At 47.1% G+C, this 18,882-nt stretch overlaps 1 protein-coding gene across 1 annotated transcript in view; it reads left to right on the top strand.

Annotated features, from left to right (window-relative positions):
* Window positions 1-18,882, top strand: part of LOC120441849 (dynein heavy chain 5, axonemal-like) — a 60,390-nt gene that overhangs the window by 25,218 nt on the left and 16,290 nt on the right. Inside the window, 26 exon segments of the mRNA XM_039617297.1 lie at window positions 214-431; window positions 532-666; window positions 811-987; window positions 1,723-1,812; window positions 1,911-2,045; window positions 8,161-8,262; window positions 8,354-8,521; window positions 8,602-8,808; window positions 9,006-9,098; window positions 9,385-9,621; window positions 11,102-11,167; window positions 11,316-11,469; window positions 12,138-12,268; window positions 12,440-12,550; window positions 12,643-12,797; window positions 14,306-14,427; window positions 14,698-14,927; window positions 15,056-15,192; window positions 15,254-15,450; window positions 15,556-15,701; window positions 16,059-16,193; window positions 17,061-17,162; window positions 17,237-17,350; window positions 17,909-18,076; window positions 18,188-18,292; window positions 18,749-18,862. Of these exon segments, the coding sequence (XP_039473231.1) occupies window positions 214-431; window positions 532-666; window positions 811-987; window positions 1,723-1,812; window positions 1,911-2,045; window positions 8,161-8,262; window positions 8,354-8,521; window positions 8,602-8,808; window positions 9,006-9,098; window positions 9,385-9,621; window positions 11,102-11,167; window positions 11,316-11,469; window positions 12,138-12,268; window positions 12,440-12,550; window positions 12,643-12,797; window positions 14,306-14,427; window positions 14,698-14,927; window positions 15,056-15,192; window positions 15,254-15,450; window positions 15,556-15,701; window positions 16,059-16,193; window positions 17,061-17,162; window positions 17,237-17,350; window positions 17,909-18,076; window positions 18,188-18,292; window positions 18,749-18,862 (3,749 nt within the window).

Below are 18,882 nucleotides of genomic sequence, written 5' to 3'. Positions count from 1 at the left end.
CTTACTGTGGATATAGTAACATGATATTACACACTTAGAAACCAACAGCTTATTAAAAACGTAAATGTTATATAACATAATTTGGTATATAAAAGTTTAAAAAGCTTCTGGTGCACAAATCTTTATTTTATATACAACCAGTGTTCAATAATGCTGAGGTTACAGACACACTGATGGCAATAAAGAGTCCTGTGCTGTCCTGTGCTCGTGCAGGTATGATGACGCTGGGTCCGAGTGGTGCTGGGAAGACGGAGTGCATCCACACGCTGATGAAGGCCATGTCTGAGTGCGGCTCGCCCCACCGAGAGATGAGGATGAACCCCAAAGCCATCACAGCCTCGCAGATGTTCGGCATGCTGGACGTGACCACCAACGACTGGACGGACGGCATTTTCTCCACACTGTGGAGGAAAACTCTGAAAGGCAAAAAGGTTGATGGAAGCTCAACATGTTCCCTACATTCATGATGCTCCAGTGCATATGTATATGTACGTGTGTGTGTGTGTGTGTGTGTGTGTGTGTGTGTGTCAGGGGGAATACATCTGGATTGTGCTGGATGGTCCGGTGGATGCCATCTGGATCGAGAATCTGAACTCTGTTTTAGACGACAACAAAACTCTGACGCTGGCGAATGGCGATCGAATCCCCATGGCTCCCTGCTGCAAGGTCGAAGCAAAACAAACAAAACTCACTTCACTTCAGCCAGACAGTCACTGTGGTGCAGTTTGACATAATCCACAAACATAATGATCAGAAACCGGAGATGCATCGAGGTCAAGTCAAGCCATATATTTTATATTCTTCCCTCAGATTGTCTTTGAGCCCCACAACATCGACAACGCCTCCCCAGCCACCGTCTCCAGGAACGGGATGGTGTTCATGAGCTCGTCAGTGCTCAGCTGGAGGCCCGTCCTGCAGGCCTGGTTACAGAAACTAGCAGAGCAGCAGGCCAGCACTCTGAAACACTGCTTCGACTGCTGCTACCAGGTGAGAGCCGCCGGGACACAATTAGACTTATTTATCATTTTAATATTTATAAGATGTTACCACCTGGTCAAACATACACGACAAAGGAGCAGCAAAGCAGTGAACCATAAAATAACCTCATCTGAACTCAGCAAACAAGGATCAAAGCTTCTTAATTCAATTCTCTTCAGTTTTTCTCCAAAAGTTGAATCTGTTCATCTGGACGTAGCGTTTTGTGGGAGAAACGTTTCGTCACTCATCCAAGTGACTTCTTCAGTCTCTTCAGTTTTATTTATGTAGCACCAATTCACAACAACTATCACCTCCAAGCACTTTGTGTTGTCGGCCACAGACTCTCCAATATTACACAAAAGAAGGAGAAACGAGGAAAAGCACTGTGACTCAAACTGGTCCCAGCACAGGACCCTGATGAACTCCATAATTAATCATAGTGAACTTAGTGAGACATGAACACTGCTACAGACACCAAACATGTAAACACGTTTATTTCTGCTGTAGCGTTGGACATGTTACCCTGTTACCCTATCCACCTCTGGTGGATGTTAGAGGAACTGCACTTGACCATTGAAAGTCTGTTCAGTTTGGTGTTTATCGCTTGTTTCCTGCACCCATGTAGCCAAACATCAGTTACTGATGACGTTGTAAGCAGAGATTAGAAATGCATCAACCTTAAAGGTAAAGAAATCATCAGACAGCAGGAAAGCTGAAGGTTAGTTTTGTATTCTTCTGTTTCAGGACTTGTTGGACTTTGTCTTCACTGCTGTGTCCCCTAAGATGCAGGTGCTGGAGTGTATGTACATCAAACAGACTATTGACCTGCTGCAGGTAGGACACAGCAGTAAAACACCAGAAAAACTAGAATCTAAGTCTTCAAAGTTCTTGTTGCCCTTTTGTTTGGTTATTCTTCATATTTGTGCTTTCAGGGTTTGCTCCCAGCAGCGCAGGACAAACACGGTGGCCATGATCATGTGGGACGCATGTTTGTCTTTGCAGTCATGTGGTCTCTGGGTGCACTGCTGGAGCTGGATGACAGAGCCAAGATGGAGGCCTTCCTGAAGGTGTGTGAAAGTTTTCTTTGACTCCATAACAAACCTCGTTTTCAAATCAAATGAACCCGTAGTGTGAATATTTACAGTCTACAGAGGAGGGATTACTCACCTTTACCCGCCCCCACCCTTAAGTAGAGGGCTAGGATTAAGGCTATGATTAGGGATGGGTATCGTTTAGGTTTTATCCGATACCGGTGCCAAACCGGTACTTTTGAAACGGTGCCGGTGCTTAAACGGTGCTCGAACCGGTGCTTAAAGAATGGAGAACACAAAATCGGTCCAAAAACCTCTCATGTTCAGCTGTTATTTGTAAAAAGATAACAATGTTAGCCTTTTCTGCAGCTATAGGGCATATATGGTATCACTCTTGGCTGGAAGCAGTGCTTAATCAATGGAAAAAACACAAACTTTGTCCAAAAACCTCTCATGTTTAACTGTTTTCCACTTTTTCTTTGGTCATTTTAGCCTTTTTGGCCAGGGTGAAGGGAGCATCTGCCATCAAACAAGAAGACAGCCGCATGTAACTACGACGGTGTTTGCTAGTTCACCTTACATGCATTAATGTAATAATGTGGTTAGCGTACTCAACGTAAATTACACACGAACAACATGAAGCTACTCACGCAGAGGAGAACGGCTGCTGCTGCCATCATCATCCTCATCATTTCTGCTACGCTGACAGGGCTAGGGGCCAGGACTCTACTCTTCGGGTTTTTGGGGGATGTTGCTGCTAGGTCTCTAAGATCATCTTCACAGTTACTGTTGGTGCAGCCTAGATCTCGGCTGAAGTCTAGAGGTGACCGAGCGTTTGCCCTGGCTGCACCAGAGTTGTGGAACAACCTTCCGATTGGCATCCGGGCGTCTGATTCTATCCAATCTTTTAAATCACGGCTTAAAACGTATTTGTTTAATCTTGCCTTTTCTACCGGTTAATGCTGGCCTTGTTTGTATAGATTTATTCTATTAATTTTCCTATTATGCTTTTATTTGTGCTGTGTATGTCATATCGCCATTGTGTATTGGTGGCATTTTCCTGTGAACATAATTTTACAGTTTTTACTTTTTTATGACCCTGATTATACTTGTGTTATTTCCTGTTTTATGTTAAGCACTTTGGCATACCGCTGGTTTTTAAATGTGCTCTATAAATAAAGATTGTTGTTGTTGTTGTGTTGTTGCTAACTCCGGGTCCGATAACAGGCACCACACCCGCAGTAGATGTGCTCGGTGTGAGGTCTCGCAGCAAGCTATCAAACACGGCGCATTTCTCAGCTTTTAAAAAAAACGCTATGCGTCGCCAGGTGTTTCATCAGATTTGAGGTGTTACCTCCTTTGACAGTATCACAGTATCAGCTTAAAGCACTTGTTGCAGGCTGCTGAGTTTGCATATTCTGCTGTGAAGTACAGCCAGACTTTTGACCGCTTTGCCTTGGGCATTTTTAATCTGTAGCTCTGCTCTAAAAGAACGTAGGCACTTGGCCCCGCCTACTATCCTAGGAAACGTAAAATGATTGGCTAAAATCTAAAGTCATCACATCTCAGGAAAAAAAAGCACCGAAATAAAGCACCGAAATGTGCGCTGCTTTTCGGTCTGGTTACTACACTGTAAAATGTAATTCTAGATGTTTGTTATTTCAACATATTATTCTATATCAGTTTGACGATAGATGACTGAAGTTGTTGTTATAACATAGAATTACAAGTTAAAAACGTCCCAATTACACCAAAAAAAGCTAACTTGAAAACTCATGTCCAGCTAAATCAGCAACTTATGTGAACTTGACAATGTGGGTAAGTTGAGCACAGCAGGGCGTTTATCAATATGCGTGCATTTGTGCGTATTTCATGCTCGTGTACTGCGGATACGCCATCAGTCGGAGACCAAGTACTGTTCCACCGGCACGCATCACGCCGAGAACGCTAAAAGTCCCGGATGTGTTCTCGATCCGCCCATTTTATCGAGCATGCATCGGTGTAGACTTGGGACAGCTATATATCCCAGAATGCATTTCGTCCAAAACTCAACAGCGGACTCCCGTCCCCATCGTCCCCCCCCCGCCCGCTCATGGTCTTCTCACTACTCAGGTTAAAGAAACCCCAGCAGCTGTCTATAGTATTGTGGCGAGCTCATGAAACGGAGGAGACAGAGGTTTCGCTTTGGTCTTGCTTCTCGGCGAGGCTAGCCAGGAGCACAGCCGCTTATTAGCTTTTTGAGGAGGAACACTGGCGCGAGCCCTCTGCTCAGCGCGGCAACACAGAACAACACAGGGCGCCCTCTGACCCCGGAAGGCCACCTCGTCGCAGCGAGAGGGCGTCACCTGTCACCATGGCAACATACACAAACATAACTGTAAACAGAACTACAAAACAGAACATAAATGTCTATAACATCCCGACAGCCCTGGGCCGCTACATAGCCCCCACCTAAGGGGTCAGTCGTCCCCGACAACCCCATTACCCAACACAAAGTCCTGCAAATGTCCATGTGTCTTCCTTCGGTAGCGCAGGCCGATCTCGACCCACAGGGAAGAGTCACTTGATGAGAACCTGGGGTGCCACCAGCATCCCCTGCCCGGCGGCTGCGGGAGCGGGCGGGCAGTACGGTGAGAGCCTCTCCTGGTGCAACACCGCCACGCGTCCTGGCCCTGGCATGCGGATCCGGTACACCACTTCTGTTAGCCGCCCCACGACCTCCACCGCCCTTTCCAGTGACCGCACAGCCTGGGGACACCCTCTCTGCGAACCGGCAGTACACCCAAACCTTGTCGCCAGGCACGAAAGCTCCCCTCCGCACCTGGTGTCGCAGGCTCTTTTCTGTCGTACTCGGCACTGACCTGGGCCTGGCGCTGCTCCCTCAGCCTCCTGTAGCAGTCTCTGGCCACCAACACGCCGTTCTCTGCCTCAGGAACGGGAAAGGGCCTAGGATGTCTCCTCCCGCCTTCTCCATCGGGGCCCCCACCCGACGCTGCTGTAGGGGGCAGTGAAGCATTGAGTGGAGCCCTTCCGTGCCGTACAGGTGTCACAGCAGTGCATATGACGCCCACATCCCGTCCGACAGCCAGGCCAGTAGAACCGCCCCTGAGACGGCGGAGAGTTTTAGCATTTCCATAGTGGCTGGCCCCACCAAGCCGTGGACGAGCTCGAGCACCTGTGACCGCAGCGCCCGAGGCACCAACAGCTGCAGGAGATCTCTGCCCTGCCCGGGGACCCGCCATCTCCTGTACAGGAGGCCGTCGTGGGTCTCCAGGTTGTTGTACTGGGAGTAGTAGGCCTTCACTTCGGGCCCCTGTCCTGACACCCCTGTCCAGCCTGGGCGTCGTGCTGCCTCCAGCCAGGCCCCCACCTGAACCAACGTCGCATCAGCCTCCTGCTCCTGCTTCAGCTGCTGCGGGGTCAACGAGAGCCATCCTCCTCCGCCGGCTGTGGCCCGAGCAGTAGCCACGCCCGTGCCTCCTGGGCCCGCCTCCCGGCCGCTTTCGAGAGAGGCAGCTGGCGTGGGCGCAGACAGATGGGTTGAGCAGAGCCGGTGTTGGTGGTGTGCTGAACCAGCCGAGTCTGCCTGCAGTCTCTGGTTACCTGCTTTTGGCCGCACTGGAGGGCCAGAGTCTCTGTGCCAAGAGTGATAGCCAGCTTCGCGGTGTCAACGCAGGCCCCCCAGCGGGTCAGCAGATCGAGGCCGATGATGCACTGTTCTTGGATGTCAGCAAGCCAGAAGTCGTGCACCAGCTCCAGATCCTTCACTCGAATCCGCAACGGTTTCTTCCCCAGCATGTCAGTTCTCTCCCCCGTCACTGTCATCAGCTGGGTGTCGGTGGGTGACCAACCCATCACAAGCGGCCCAGATGTTCCAGGAAACACACCAGGTCGTATTAGGGAAATGGTGGAAACCTTTAAGTGTTACCCAAAGCCAATCACCATCATCCAAAGCATCAGTATGGCTCTTCTTTGGAAAGACATGAATTCTTAAGCACAAGGGATATTGTGTAATTGTAATTGTGTAATTTTATTTATTTATTTTTTTGTCTTTTATAGCCGACAGGTATTGAAGACACGTTTTCTAAGAGGATGAAAGTTGGCATTGCGATGGTGAAAGAAGAAGACATCATCGATGTGTTGGTTGTCCTTGAGGCGGCAGTAATCCTGTCTAATCTGAGGGATGTCTCAAGTGCCATTTCCATGCTGATGGGCCTTCTTTTTGCCCTCAACATACACTATCCAAAGGAACTTAAGGACATCTTTGAAGTCATTCAGAACATCCTAATGAACATTGGTGGAAGGCAGTGCATCTCACTAGTGCATGGTCTAAGAAACAGACTCTTGCAGAAAGCCATGCAGAACTGTAATTGTATGCTCCTTAGTGTTAAGGACAGTTTTTATTTTACTGTTTGTTTTTTTATTCTTGCAAGTTCTCATTCTCACTTTTGTATGCCACTAAATGACTACACTTTACATTCCAGATTAGACAATTACTCATTAGTTCATGGTTTAAGAAACTTATGTGAACAACAATATAATGGTGGACTCTGCAGATGCTTATCTCATGCAAGTCAGTAGTTTTTCCTTTGTTTTGCAATTGAGTAGACTCAAACTGATGTTTCTGAAATATCCATATTATCAAATGTTTCAGAAGCATGCACTCATTTTCAGAGATATTGGTTCTGTGGAATTTGTTGCAATTGTAAACGAAGACAAATACAAGAGTTTGATGTCTTAGTTGTTATAAACTGATCTTTACTGTCACTTATCAAAGGTTTTGTACTATTTTAATATTTCACATTTTATGCTAACAGGTGTGACTGAGCACAATGAAGTTTAAAAATTTTGCAAATGTAAAGAATAACTTTTCTAAAATAGCAAGTGTCCCGTTGATACATTACATTAATGCAGACTTTATGTTGTTACTTCACAAGAATCACTACTGCTCCTAGAGTATTGGTCAGAATTTCATCTTCACCCAAACTGGGCTCAAGACCAAGTTCAAATTTATTGTTTCACAGGAGCAGCCTTTGAGTTTTGATGGATTGTGAGCCTGATGAGCTACGTCACTGATTTTTCTGTTTCTCAGATGACTAAGATGGCACAATAAATGGTGAATGTTGGGTGCTCATGAGTAATTGTCTTGTCATGTTCTTAAAACAAACTTTCTGTATGAAATGATCAGATAGACTTTAATGGAATCTGTGGGTTTTTATTTTTTTCTGTAAACAACAGAAAATTAATTTAAAGGAATGTAGATATTTAAACCTGAGATCTAAGATAAACCTAACAGGTAGTTTTGCTGAAATGGATGTTAGAAAGCTAAAAACAAAACAAAACTTAAGATGTTTAATACACATTTTCTTTACATCCAGTCAATCAACTCTGATAATTAAAATGAAACTGATTTACAAGTTCACTCAGCCACCTTAAGGAGCTCAGTTAATTAATAAACTTAAATCAACTTAGCTAACAGATTATGTTAGTTAAGCTAAAATAGATTCCTAAGTTAAAAGAACTACTAAAGTATTTGAATTAACTAAAAAACCCAAGTCAGCTGAACTAGGACAAGAGTTTAAACAATAGATTATTTTAATTTAGCTGAAAGAGTTTTCCCAAGTAAAAATGACAATTAAAGGAGTTGAACTGACTAACAAATCTCAGTCAACTAAACTAAGACAAAAGTTTAGACAACATGTGATTTTTCATTAAGATAACAATTGGTTGTGTTATAAGAACAAACTCTATTTCTTGACTTAACTTAAAATTTTAAGGCAGCCCTGTACCTGATATTTTTAAGTTGAAACAACAAGTTAGATTTTACAGTGTACCGTTTATGTCAGAACCGGTGCCATCATGGCACCGGACACCGGTACCCATCCCTAGCTATGATATAAAGTTTAGATACCAAACCAATCAAACTTTGACTGGCTCCAAGCAAAAAGGTAAAAGACATCTTACAAAGGGTCACTCATCTGGAAATGAGTCAGTCCTGCTCTGTTATCACAATACTGAACACCACGGCCTCCAAGGCTGGAGCAAACGAGTCACATGGTACTTTAAAAAAACGTTTTAAGGGTTCATCTGGTTGGAAATGGGCGTAAATATTCCATTTGAGTTGAAAGGTGTTTTTGTTTTTGTCTCAAAGGGCCACAGCTCATCTCTGGACCTGCCACCCACTCAGGACGACCAGACCATCTTTGAGTTCACCGTCAGCGAGCAGGGACACTGGGAGCACTGGTCCAACAAGGTGAGAGGACTCTATGTTTCTCCTGAGTGTTAATCACAGAGAATGAAGTCAGCATGCTGCATGCATGTTCTGTGTTTATGGTTCTGATCAGGTCCCAGAGTATGTCTACCCCAAAGACCACGTCCCTGACTACTCGTCCATCCTGGTTCCCAACGTAGACAACGTGAGGACGGACTTCCTGATGCAGACCATCATGAAGCAGAGGAAGGCCGTGCTGCTGATCGGAGAGCAAGGAACAGCCAAGACCGTCATGATTAAAGTAAGAGTGCGCTTAACCGTTCACCAGCACAGGCTAGCACAGCCTACAGCATGCAGCTTGCTCTCTGGCTCCCCCTGTAGGGCTACACTGGAAAGCTCGACCCAGAGCTCCACCTCAGTAAGACGGTGAACTTCTCTTCGGCCACGCTGCCCGGCATGTTCCAGAGGACGCTCGAGAGCTACATCGACAAACGCATGGGCACCACCTACGGGCCGCCGGCCGGACGCAGGATGACCGTCTTCATAGACGACATCAACATGCCCGTAATCAACGAATGGGGCGACCAGGTGGGCTTCAGGCTCTCTGTGATTGGTCAAACTTTTGCTAGTTTACCTCTTTGTTTCTCACAGAATAACCTCCACCTCACATCACAAATAACCAATCAGCTCAGTTTTTTCCCCCCACCCTGTTCTCTCTCTAATTTGCATGTAACCAATCAGATTATTATATCTCTGACACGCCCCCACCCCCACATCTCACTCAGATAACCAATGAGATTGTGCGTCAGCTGATGGAGCAGGGAGGTTTCTACAGCCTGGATCGTCCAGGAGAGTTCATCACTGTGGTGGATGTTCAGGTGAAGTTTGGCTGTGGTTGGAGCGCTGTGGCACATTCTGGATGTTTCCATGATGACAGACTGATGAAGGTTACTGTGAGCAAAGGCAGGAGGAGCTACAGATATACTGGAGTATTACAGGTGTACCTAATAAAGTGGAGGGAAATGTATGAAGTGAACACAAACCTGTTGGTTTGAGGGATTCCTTGAAAAGTTTTAAATCATAAACAATCAGAGAGATGATGATGATGATGATGATAGATCACCTGCTCTGTGACTGACTGATGCGTGTAATGATGTTTACCAGCTGGTGGCAGCCATGATTCACCCCGGCGGCGGTCGGAACAACATCCCTCAGCGTCTGAAGCGTCAGTTCTCCATCTTTAACTGCACGCTGCCCTCCAACTCCTCCATCGATAAGATCTTTGGCACTGTGGCTCAGGGCTACTTCTGCCCAGAGAGAGGCTTCCCCGGCCCGGTGTGCCAGCTCGCCGCCGTCCTCGTCCCCTCCACCAGGCGGGTGTGGCAGGCCGTGAAGGCAAAGGTTTGTCTTTTAAATAAGATCAAATCGGACCTTCAGAATAAAAGAAGGCTAAAATGTATTTAATTCTTTATAAACAGTCATTAAACAATAATATTTAAAGCAGCTGATAATCACTAAAAGATCCCCTCTGAGCTTTTTTCAGGTTAATTCTCATATATTTATGTGAGGATGGAGGACATGAGGAGGCACTTTGTTCTAATCAGGATAATCAATACTTGATAATCAAAGTATTATCATAAAACTTCATCCAGGATGTATCAGATCTATGCTCGTGATTAGTTCACCCCTTCATTTAATGATGATGGAGATTAAATGTCTCTTTTCATTTGAAGGTCACATTTACTGCACAGATTCAGATTTTCAAACACCTGATCCCAAGATAGGACCCAAAGTGCAGACTCAGAGGCGAAATAGTGCCGTGAAAGCAGCTTTATTGCTCATACAGAAAATAAACTGAATAAACTAAACAGGCAGGCTGGCAAACAGAACACAGTGTGAGATGAGGGAGATCACGACACAGAGCCAAGAAAACACAGGACTTAAATACACAGAGGGAGCAATCAGGGAGACAGGAGGGAAACACAGCTGGGACGAATCAGGGCTGACGACACAAGGAAGCAAAAGCAGACATATTGAAAGTCCGAGTCTCATGTTAAAGTAAAAGAGGAAATGTTCAGGTCACTGGGGGGACTCAAACGCAGGACTCTTTGCTCAAAGGAAGAACAGAAGGTTTTTCTTCACAAACACCAGGTGAAATGTGTGATAGTGACTCAGTGCTGTATACAAGCGTGCGGGGATCAGGGCTCCAGGGAATCCACGGGGAAAAGCAGGGGAACACTCTCATCCTCTCCAGTCTCTCTTGGCGTCATTCACTCCTCTCTCGCACCAGAAACAGGTCCAGGGGGTCTGTACACAGGAAACAAAAGCGTTAACACAAGAAGCTGAAACGCAGGAACTAGACTGTAGCGTCCAAGCCGGGATTTCACTGACACAGGTCAAGCAACGATCCAGCGAAGAGCAGTCTGGCTTCTTCCCTTCAGTAGAGGCCAGTTAATGAGGCGCAGGTGTTGATCATCTCCCAGGTATGTAGGCCAAAGGCGGAGCCCACAATGAACTCCGCCCAGGCGACAGAGAGAGAGAGAAAAAGAAGACAAAGCAGAACTTCTCAGGCAGGTCTGCAGGACCGTGACAGGAAACAACACAGACGCAGCCTTGACGAGGCGAGACAGAGCAGCTATGAAGACAGAAACCATAGACAGAGAACTCGAACAAAGAAACCAAAAGACCAGAAATGATAAATAATATCAAAATCAAAGTTCAATAATAATGTCAAACTGAAAACTCTGGCTCGACGACCCAGGCACCCCAACAAATTTGACATTTTGATGAGTTTTGCTGTAATTGTAACTTTATTTTGCTTGACTTGATTTTGTTTATGCGTCAGTCTGTGGATGTTTCTCAGATCTTCTCTCTCTCTCAGATGTTACCGTCTCCTGCAAAGTTTCACTACATCTTCAACCTGCGTGACCTCAGCAGAATCTGGCAGGTAGAAAAAATCACACGTAGTTTGATTTCTTCTTCTTTTAATCCTGAATAAACATTTTGTTCTTTTTTCTGAGATTTTTCTTATTGACACATTTATACTGAAGCAACTCTCTGACCCGGCGATGTGAACGAGTCCCTGTGTGTTTCAGGGGATCCTCACGGTGAAGGCAGAGGCGTGTCAGAGCTCTGAGCTCCTCTCGGCTCTCTTCCATCACGAGTGCTGCAGAGCGATCGCCGATCGATTCGTCGACAGCGGCGACAGACGAGCGTTCGGCAGCATCGTGGAGGCGGTGTGTGCGCTCTGACATCATCACTGTGACCCTCAGTCACAGCTTACAGAACATAAAGAACATCATCTGCTGCTTGTTTTGGCAAAGACTGAGTTTCATTTTTACAGTCAAATAAATGATCAAAATGTCAAATATTTCGTTCTTTTACAGATGATTTGCTACCAGAGGAGCTTTGCATGAGTCACAGTTCAGAATAATCTTTATTTATCTGATATCAGACTTTTGTTCAGGAATAAAATCAGCAGCTATATGAACGGCATCGTTACATCTTTGCTCCGCTTCTGTCGGCTCTCGTGTTGCGTCTGTGTTTCCTGTCTGTGCGTCTTTGTCACCCTTTGTGTTTTGTGTTTGTCGTCTTTTTGTGTGTCTGCTTTTACTTCCTGTCGTTGTGTTTTTCCCGCCCTGATTGTTTCCACCTGACTCTGTGTTCAGTCATGTGTTTTACTTCCTGCTTCTGTTTTCTTGGTTTGATTCACGTCTAAAACTCTTTCTGTGTAAAACTGAATTTTCAGTGCAAAATAAAAACCTTGTTGTCCAATAAACGTCTCTGGAATCAGAGCCGACAGATTAAAGATGATACAGGAACTTATCTCATGAGACAACAACAACTGTTTATTTAAAGTGCGGCGTAAACAGCAGTGAGTAAATCTTCTTTACTGTATCTAACGCCCTCTCCCTCAGGTCACAGTGGAGGATCATGGAGAGCTCTGACTGAGCATGCTCAGTGGAACAGCTGCTTTGTGGACTTCCTGCGTGAAGCCCCGGAGGCGACGGGGGATGAACCTGAAGACGCTGAGCTGGAGGCTCCGAAGGTCTCAGAATCTGATTTATTTTAATATTTTTATTAAAGTGAATTTTTTATTTAGTCTGTTTTTAAGTGAAATAAAGTCCAGCAAAGATGAGAAGAGACAAAGTCTTCAGGTTCCTCAGTGTTGGATCGTTTTCTGATGGTTTCTAAGTGTGGACACCGATATGATTGACAGGTGTACGAGCCAATCCCATCGCTGGACCTTCTGGCAGAGCGGCTGTCGGTTTTTCAGCAGCAGTACAACAAGGCGGTGAGAGGCGGAGCCATGGACCTGGTCTTCTTCAAGGTGATGATGACTCCTGTCACACTCTTCACCTTCACACATGATCTTTGTTCATATCAGCTGATGGTGACCCTCTGTGTGTGGTCCAACGACAGGACGCGATGATCCACCTCATGAGGATCTCACGCATCCTGAGGACGCCACAAGGAAACGCCCTGCTGGTCGGGGTGGGAGGGTCGGGGAAGCAGAGCCTGACGAGGCTCGCGTCGTTCATCGCAGGATACCAAACCTTCCAGATCACACTGAGCAGGTGTGTGCTTCCTGCGATTCATCGTGACCAACGGAAAATAAACACAAATAAGTCAGGTGTGAAAAACAAACTCCGCCTACTGTTTATGCGGGTCGTTGGGCAGAAGTCTAAACAAGCGGTGGGACACAGTCTCAGTGTCCCTCATCCAATCATCATCCAGTGTCCCTCATCCAGTCATCATCCAGTGTCCACTCATCCAATCATCATCCAGTGTCCCTCATCCAGTCATCATCCAGTGTCCACTCATCCAATCATCATCCAGTGTCCCTCATCCAGTCATCATCCAGTGTCCACTCATCCAATCATCATCCAGTGTCCCTCATCCAGTCATCATCCAGTGTCCACTCATCCAATCATCATCCAGTGTCCTCATCCAATCATCATCCAGTGTCCACTCATCCAATCATCATCCAGTGTCCCTCATCCAATCATCATCCAGTGTCCACTCATCCAATCATCATCCAGTGTCCCTCATCCAATCATCATCCAGTGTCCCTCATCCAGTCATCATCCAGTGTCCCTCATCCAATCATCATCCAGTGTCCACTCATCCAATCATCATCCAGTGTCCACTCATCCAATCATCATCCAGTGTCCCTCATCCAATCATCATCCAGTGTCCCCTCATCCAATCATCATCCAGTGTCCCTCATCCAGTCATCATCCAGTGTCCCTCATCCAATCATCATCCAGTGTCCACTCATCCAATCATCATCCAGTGTCCCCTCATCCAATCATCATCCAGTGTCCCTCATCCAATCATCATCCAGTGTCCACTCATCCAATCATCATCCAGTGTCCCCTCATCCAATCATCATCCAGTGTCCCTCATCCAATCATCATCCAGTGTCCCCTCATCCAATCATCATCCAGTGTCCCTCATCCAGTCATCATCCAGTGTCCCTCATCCAATCATCATCCAGTGTCCACTCATCCAATCATCATCCAGTGTCCACTCATCCAATCATCATCCAGTGTCCCCTCATCCAATCATCATCCAGTGTCCCTCATCCAATCATCATCCAGTGTCCACTCATCCACAATATATTCACACTCCTCCCTTTCAGGCCGAACTCCTCACAAACCCGCAGAAGAAAGTCTGTAAATGAAATTCTGTGATAAACTATTTTATTTATATAGCAGCAAATTAAACAACAGCCGCCTCACTGTGTTTATACTGTGAGATAAAGACCCTACAATAACACTACCAATCAGACGACACCCTGTGAACAAGCACTTGGTGACAGTGGGAAGGAAAAACTCCCTTTTAACAGGAAGAAAAGAAGCAGAACCAGGCTCAGGGAGGGGCGGGGCCATCTGCCACCACCTGTTGGGGGTGACGGAGGAAGACATTCATTTACTTTTCTGCCCCCAACAAATATTTAACACAATAAAAATGAATTTTCTTCCTGCTGAAAGGGAGTTTTTCCTTCATAGGGGATCATCTGATTGTTGGGGTTTCTCTGTATTACTTACAGTATAAGTGTGTGTGTGTGTGTGTGCTGCAGGTCGTACAGCAGCAGTCACCTGCTGGAGGATCTGAAGTCTCTGTATCGGATCGCCGGTCAGCGCGGGAAAGGCGTCACCTTCCTGTTCAGCGACAGTGACATCAAAGAAGAAGCCTTCCTGGGTGCCAACGATCAGCTGACAGCTTTGATGAGTCACAGCAGAAACTCGCTCACGTCTTTAGTTTGCACCACAGCAGAACAAACATCAGCTGAAACTTTATCTGTTCATGTGAATCATCATGTGAAATATCAGGAAGTCTGAATGTAAAAGGAGGAAAACAGATTTTTTTACACTGTTTGTTTGTCCTGCTGATGGAAGCAAAGGTCAGAGGTCAGGAGGTCATGGGGTCAGGGCCCGTCTTGTTTTCTGACTCCTGTCTCCTCTCCTGCAGAATACATGAACAACGTCCTGGCGAGCGGTGAAGTTTCCAACCTGTTTGCTCGAGACGAGCTGGATGACATCACTCAGGACCTGATTCCCGTGATGAAGCGCCAGCATCCTCGCCGCCCGCCAACACCCGAGAACCTCTACGACTTTTTCCTGTCCCGCGTGCGGAGCAACCTCCACGTGGTCCTCTGTTTCTCACCTGTCGGGGAGAAGTTTCACTCTCGTGCCTTAAAGGTGCGGCGAGGACTCAGGTTCTCAGGTCACATGACCCTGATGATGATGTAAGCTGGTGGAGCCAAAGGCTCTGTCCTCCTAAGAATTACTGTTTCTCATCAGTGACCTTTGACCTCTGCCCTGAACAGTTCCCGGGTCTGATTTCCAGCTGCACAGTGGACTGGTTCCAGCGTTGGCCTCAGGACGCCCTCATCGCTGTATCGCATCACTTCCTGTCTCAGTACCAGGACCTCCGCTGCTCAGAGGACGCCAAGCAAAGCGCCAGGTTACCATGGGAACCTTCCAGGTAGCGCCCCCACAGTGATCAGGTACCTTATTATTGCCAGCGTGTTGAGCGGACTGATCACATGACCGAGGTGTTCACAGGACCTGGTGGCAGAGAAGTGTGGCGAGTACTTTGAGCGCTTCCGCCGCCAGACGCCAGTGACGCCAAAGTCCTACCTGTCCTTCATCGACAGCTACAAGCTGGTCTACACGGAGAAGATCGCTCACGTCGGCACGCTGGCCGAGCGCATGCAGACAGGTGAGGATGGTTTGATGGGAGGGGCTAAACCGTCCTGTACTTCCTGTCTCAGGTGGAGGTGGAGAGGCGAGCTGATGCTGCGCGTGCTTGTGATGCTTCCTGCAGGTCTGTGTAAACTGATGGAGGCGGAGCAGTCGGTGTCTCAGCTCTCTGAGGAGCTGCTGGTGAAGGAGAAGGAGCTCGCCGTCACCTCCCAGAGGGCAGACCAGGTCCTGCAGGAGGTCACGGCCAAAGCTCAGGCTGCCGAAAAGGTCAAAGAACATGTTTCCTGTTAGCGAGCGAGACCGCAGGTCAACAGCGACGTGTCTGAAAGGTTTATTAGTCTGTTATGAAACATAAAGCTAACGTGAAGGCGCCTCAGACGCTGTTTGTCATCATGTAACTGAACAGAACTGCAGAGGAAACAACATGAAACACTGAAACGTTGAGTGATGTCACAGATGTGTCTGACTCTGGGCTAAACCTCTGACATCCTCCGTTTGTGCTACACAGTCTTTATTGGGGTTTTGCTTTTAACTAAATGTAAACCGGGAGCTTTACAAGTGGGCGGAGTCAGCCAGCTGTGGATCACACAAACGCACGTTTAATGCCCCGCTCTGTGGTTACAGGTGAAGCAGCAGGTGCAGAAGGTGAAGGATAAAGCTCAGCTCATCGTGGACGAGATCGAAGCCGATAAAATGGCAGCAGAGTCCAAACTGGAGGCTGCGAAACCGGCTCTGCAGGCTGCTGAGGCTGCGCTACAGGTGACACTCAGTCCTCCATTGTATTTACATGTCCTCCACAGAGCGCTCAGGTCAGAGCGGCGTAAGCTTCATCAGCAGATGGTGAGCGGCCGTGTGTCCGTCTGTTTGTTGTGACCACGTGGACTCGTCCACTGAGTCTTTACATGACTTTACAGGTGCTTCAGGTGGGGGACAACAGAAGAGTCAAAGCTTCACTGGCTTCAATTTGACTCAAACTAAACTAAAAACTGAAATAAAATAAGATCACAGAGAAACAATCTTAGCTGAAACGTCCGTGTGTGCTCACAGGTTTGAGGCCGTGTTCACTCACGTACACACTCAGTGTCTGCATGACAGTAAATAGAGCTGGTCCTGTCACACCTGCTCACAGTTACATCTGTGTTACAATAATAATACAAACTGAAACTGTCCATGTTCTGCTGCTTCTCAGCAGCCACCTCCAAACCAGAGCAGCACCTGCATCCCTCAGGTGATGGAGTAGTCCGCCTCCGCTCCACATGTTAGAAAATGAGTGATTGTGTCAGTGAGACTGGTCACCAGTGTCAGCTTCAATGGTGCAGTGTGTACTGGGTGGTAGTCCCATGGTGGAGGGCCCAGTGGACCGATCTGAAACTAAGCTGCTAAAATCTGAACTGTAAGTAAAACCATATGAACCTCGGCTCTGAGCACCGTTCATGAGAAAACCTCAGAGATCATCAAAGCTTCTGCAGACAAACAACAAGCGTTAAACGAGCTGCCTGATGTTTCTACCACACGCTGTCCTCCTGTGATCTGACTCAGACTCACATGTTGTCTCTGTGTGCTGTTTGCTCGTCATCTACGCTGATGTGTCACATGTTCAGCCTCAGAGTTTGTCTCTGTGTGCAGACCATCAAACCAGCAGACATCTCCACGGTGAGGAAGCTGCAGAAGCCTCCTCATCTCATCATGAGGATCATGGACGCCGTGCTGCTGCTGTTCCAGAGAAAGGTCACAGTCGGAGCCTGAAACGTTCCCTCTGAGTGTTCACGACATGCTTTATAAATCTCTGTCATCTTTCTCAGGTCGATGCCGTGACCTCTGACCCCCAACGACCTTGTCCCAGACCGTCGTGGGCCGAGGCGATGAAGCTGATGCAGAACTCGGCCTTCCTCAGCAGCCTGCTCAACTTCAGCAAGGTCACACACACACACACACACACACACACACACACACACACACTGGTATTATTATACTTGTTCCAGCTGCAGCATAAACCTGAGTTTGAGTCCTCATGTTCATGAAGCTTCACACACTCTATTGAAGAAGTGACAGATGGACACACGCTGACCTCACACACTCAGATGTGTGTGTGTGTGTGTGTGTGTGTGTGTTAGGGGGAAACTCCCCTCTCATGTTCTCATCACCTGCTGTCTCTCCGTGTGTCACATACCTGCTAAGCTGTGGATCTCTGAGGCCGGCGCTCCGCCTGGAGAACCTCGGAGCGTCAGCTGATCCATCCGTCTGCTCTCTGTCATCATAAAGTCCTGCTTTATGTTTATGTTTATATTATTATATTATCATAAGATTCTGTTTACTTTGACATGATCGTGATAAAACATAAAGACAGGAAATGCAGCAATAAGCCAAACAGACATCACGTTGCAGTAAAATGATTCTAAGTTCGTAGATCTGCACTGAGAGCAGATTTCATGAATGCATGAACTGAGGTGATGTTTGACGTCTCGGTGCTGCAGGACTCCATCACAGAGGAGGTGGTGGAGCTGCTCGCTCCTTACCTCCACATGGACGACTACAACATGGAGACGGCCAAGAGGATCTGTGGGAACGTGGCGGGGCTCTGCTCCTGGACTCAGGCCATGGTCGACTTCTTCAGCATCAACAAGGAGGTTCTTCCTCTGAAGGTGAACGCAGAGCTGTCAGTATCCATGAGACCAGGAGCCAGCCTGACTCAGGCGCTCATTATAGTGTGTGTGTGTGTGTGTGTGTGTGTGTGTGTGTGTGTGTGTGTGCAGGCTAACCTGGCCATGCAGGAGGCCCGTCTGCTGGTGGCTCAGGCTGAACTCACTAAGGCTCAGGAACAGCTGGATGCTAAACAGCTGGAGCTGGACGCGGTGCAGGTAAAGTGTGTTTGTGTTCCCGCTCTCAGACTGTCGTCTTTAATAAAGACGGAACTGAAATCAGTCAAATCTCTAATCATGAGGCAGTTTCCTGTTTCACTGTCACTGCAGGTTTTCGACTCAGTTTTATTTGGGTTCAAAGTCTTGTAGAGTTTTTGTGCACAGCAGCATTTCAGCCTTCCTCTGTTTTGGTGCTTAAACAGCAGCCGTAACAAGAAATGAGGGAAAATACAAACTTCATGGTCACTGGTTTGTTGTTTTTATGGTTTATTGAGTATTGAACCTTCTGTAGTTCAGCAGTTTGCTATCAGTTAAATCTGTCTTTGTGAAACTCACTCAGTCGTTTTGTGTCTCCACTCATTTGGTACGCTCTCTTCTTTTTGCACTGATAACATTTTAATCGATTATTATGTTTGAACTTAAAGTTTGGTAAATGTGTCTGATCTGGACCTTCAGGCGCTTTACGACGCTGCCATGAAGGAGAAGCAGGACCTGGAGGATGACGCCCAGGCCTGCCGCCGGAAGATGGCCAACGCTCGCGCTCTGATCGACGGCCTGGGAGGAGAAAAGGTCAGCTTCTACCTTCCATC

This window comes from Oreochromis aureus, linkage group 9 (genome assembly GCF_013358895.1).
Source record: "Oreochromis aureus strain Israel breed Guangdong linkage group 9, ZZ_aureus, whole genome shotgun sequence".
Lineage (NCBI taxonomy): Eukaryota > Metazoa > Chordata > Actinopteri > Cichliformes > Cichlidae > Oreochromis > Oreochromis aureus.
The sequence above is the reverse complement of the archived record's forward strand: the minus strand, read 5'-3'. Positions and strand labels throughout refer to the sequence as shown.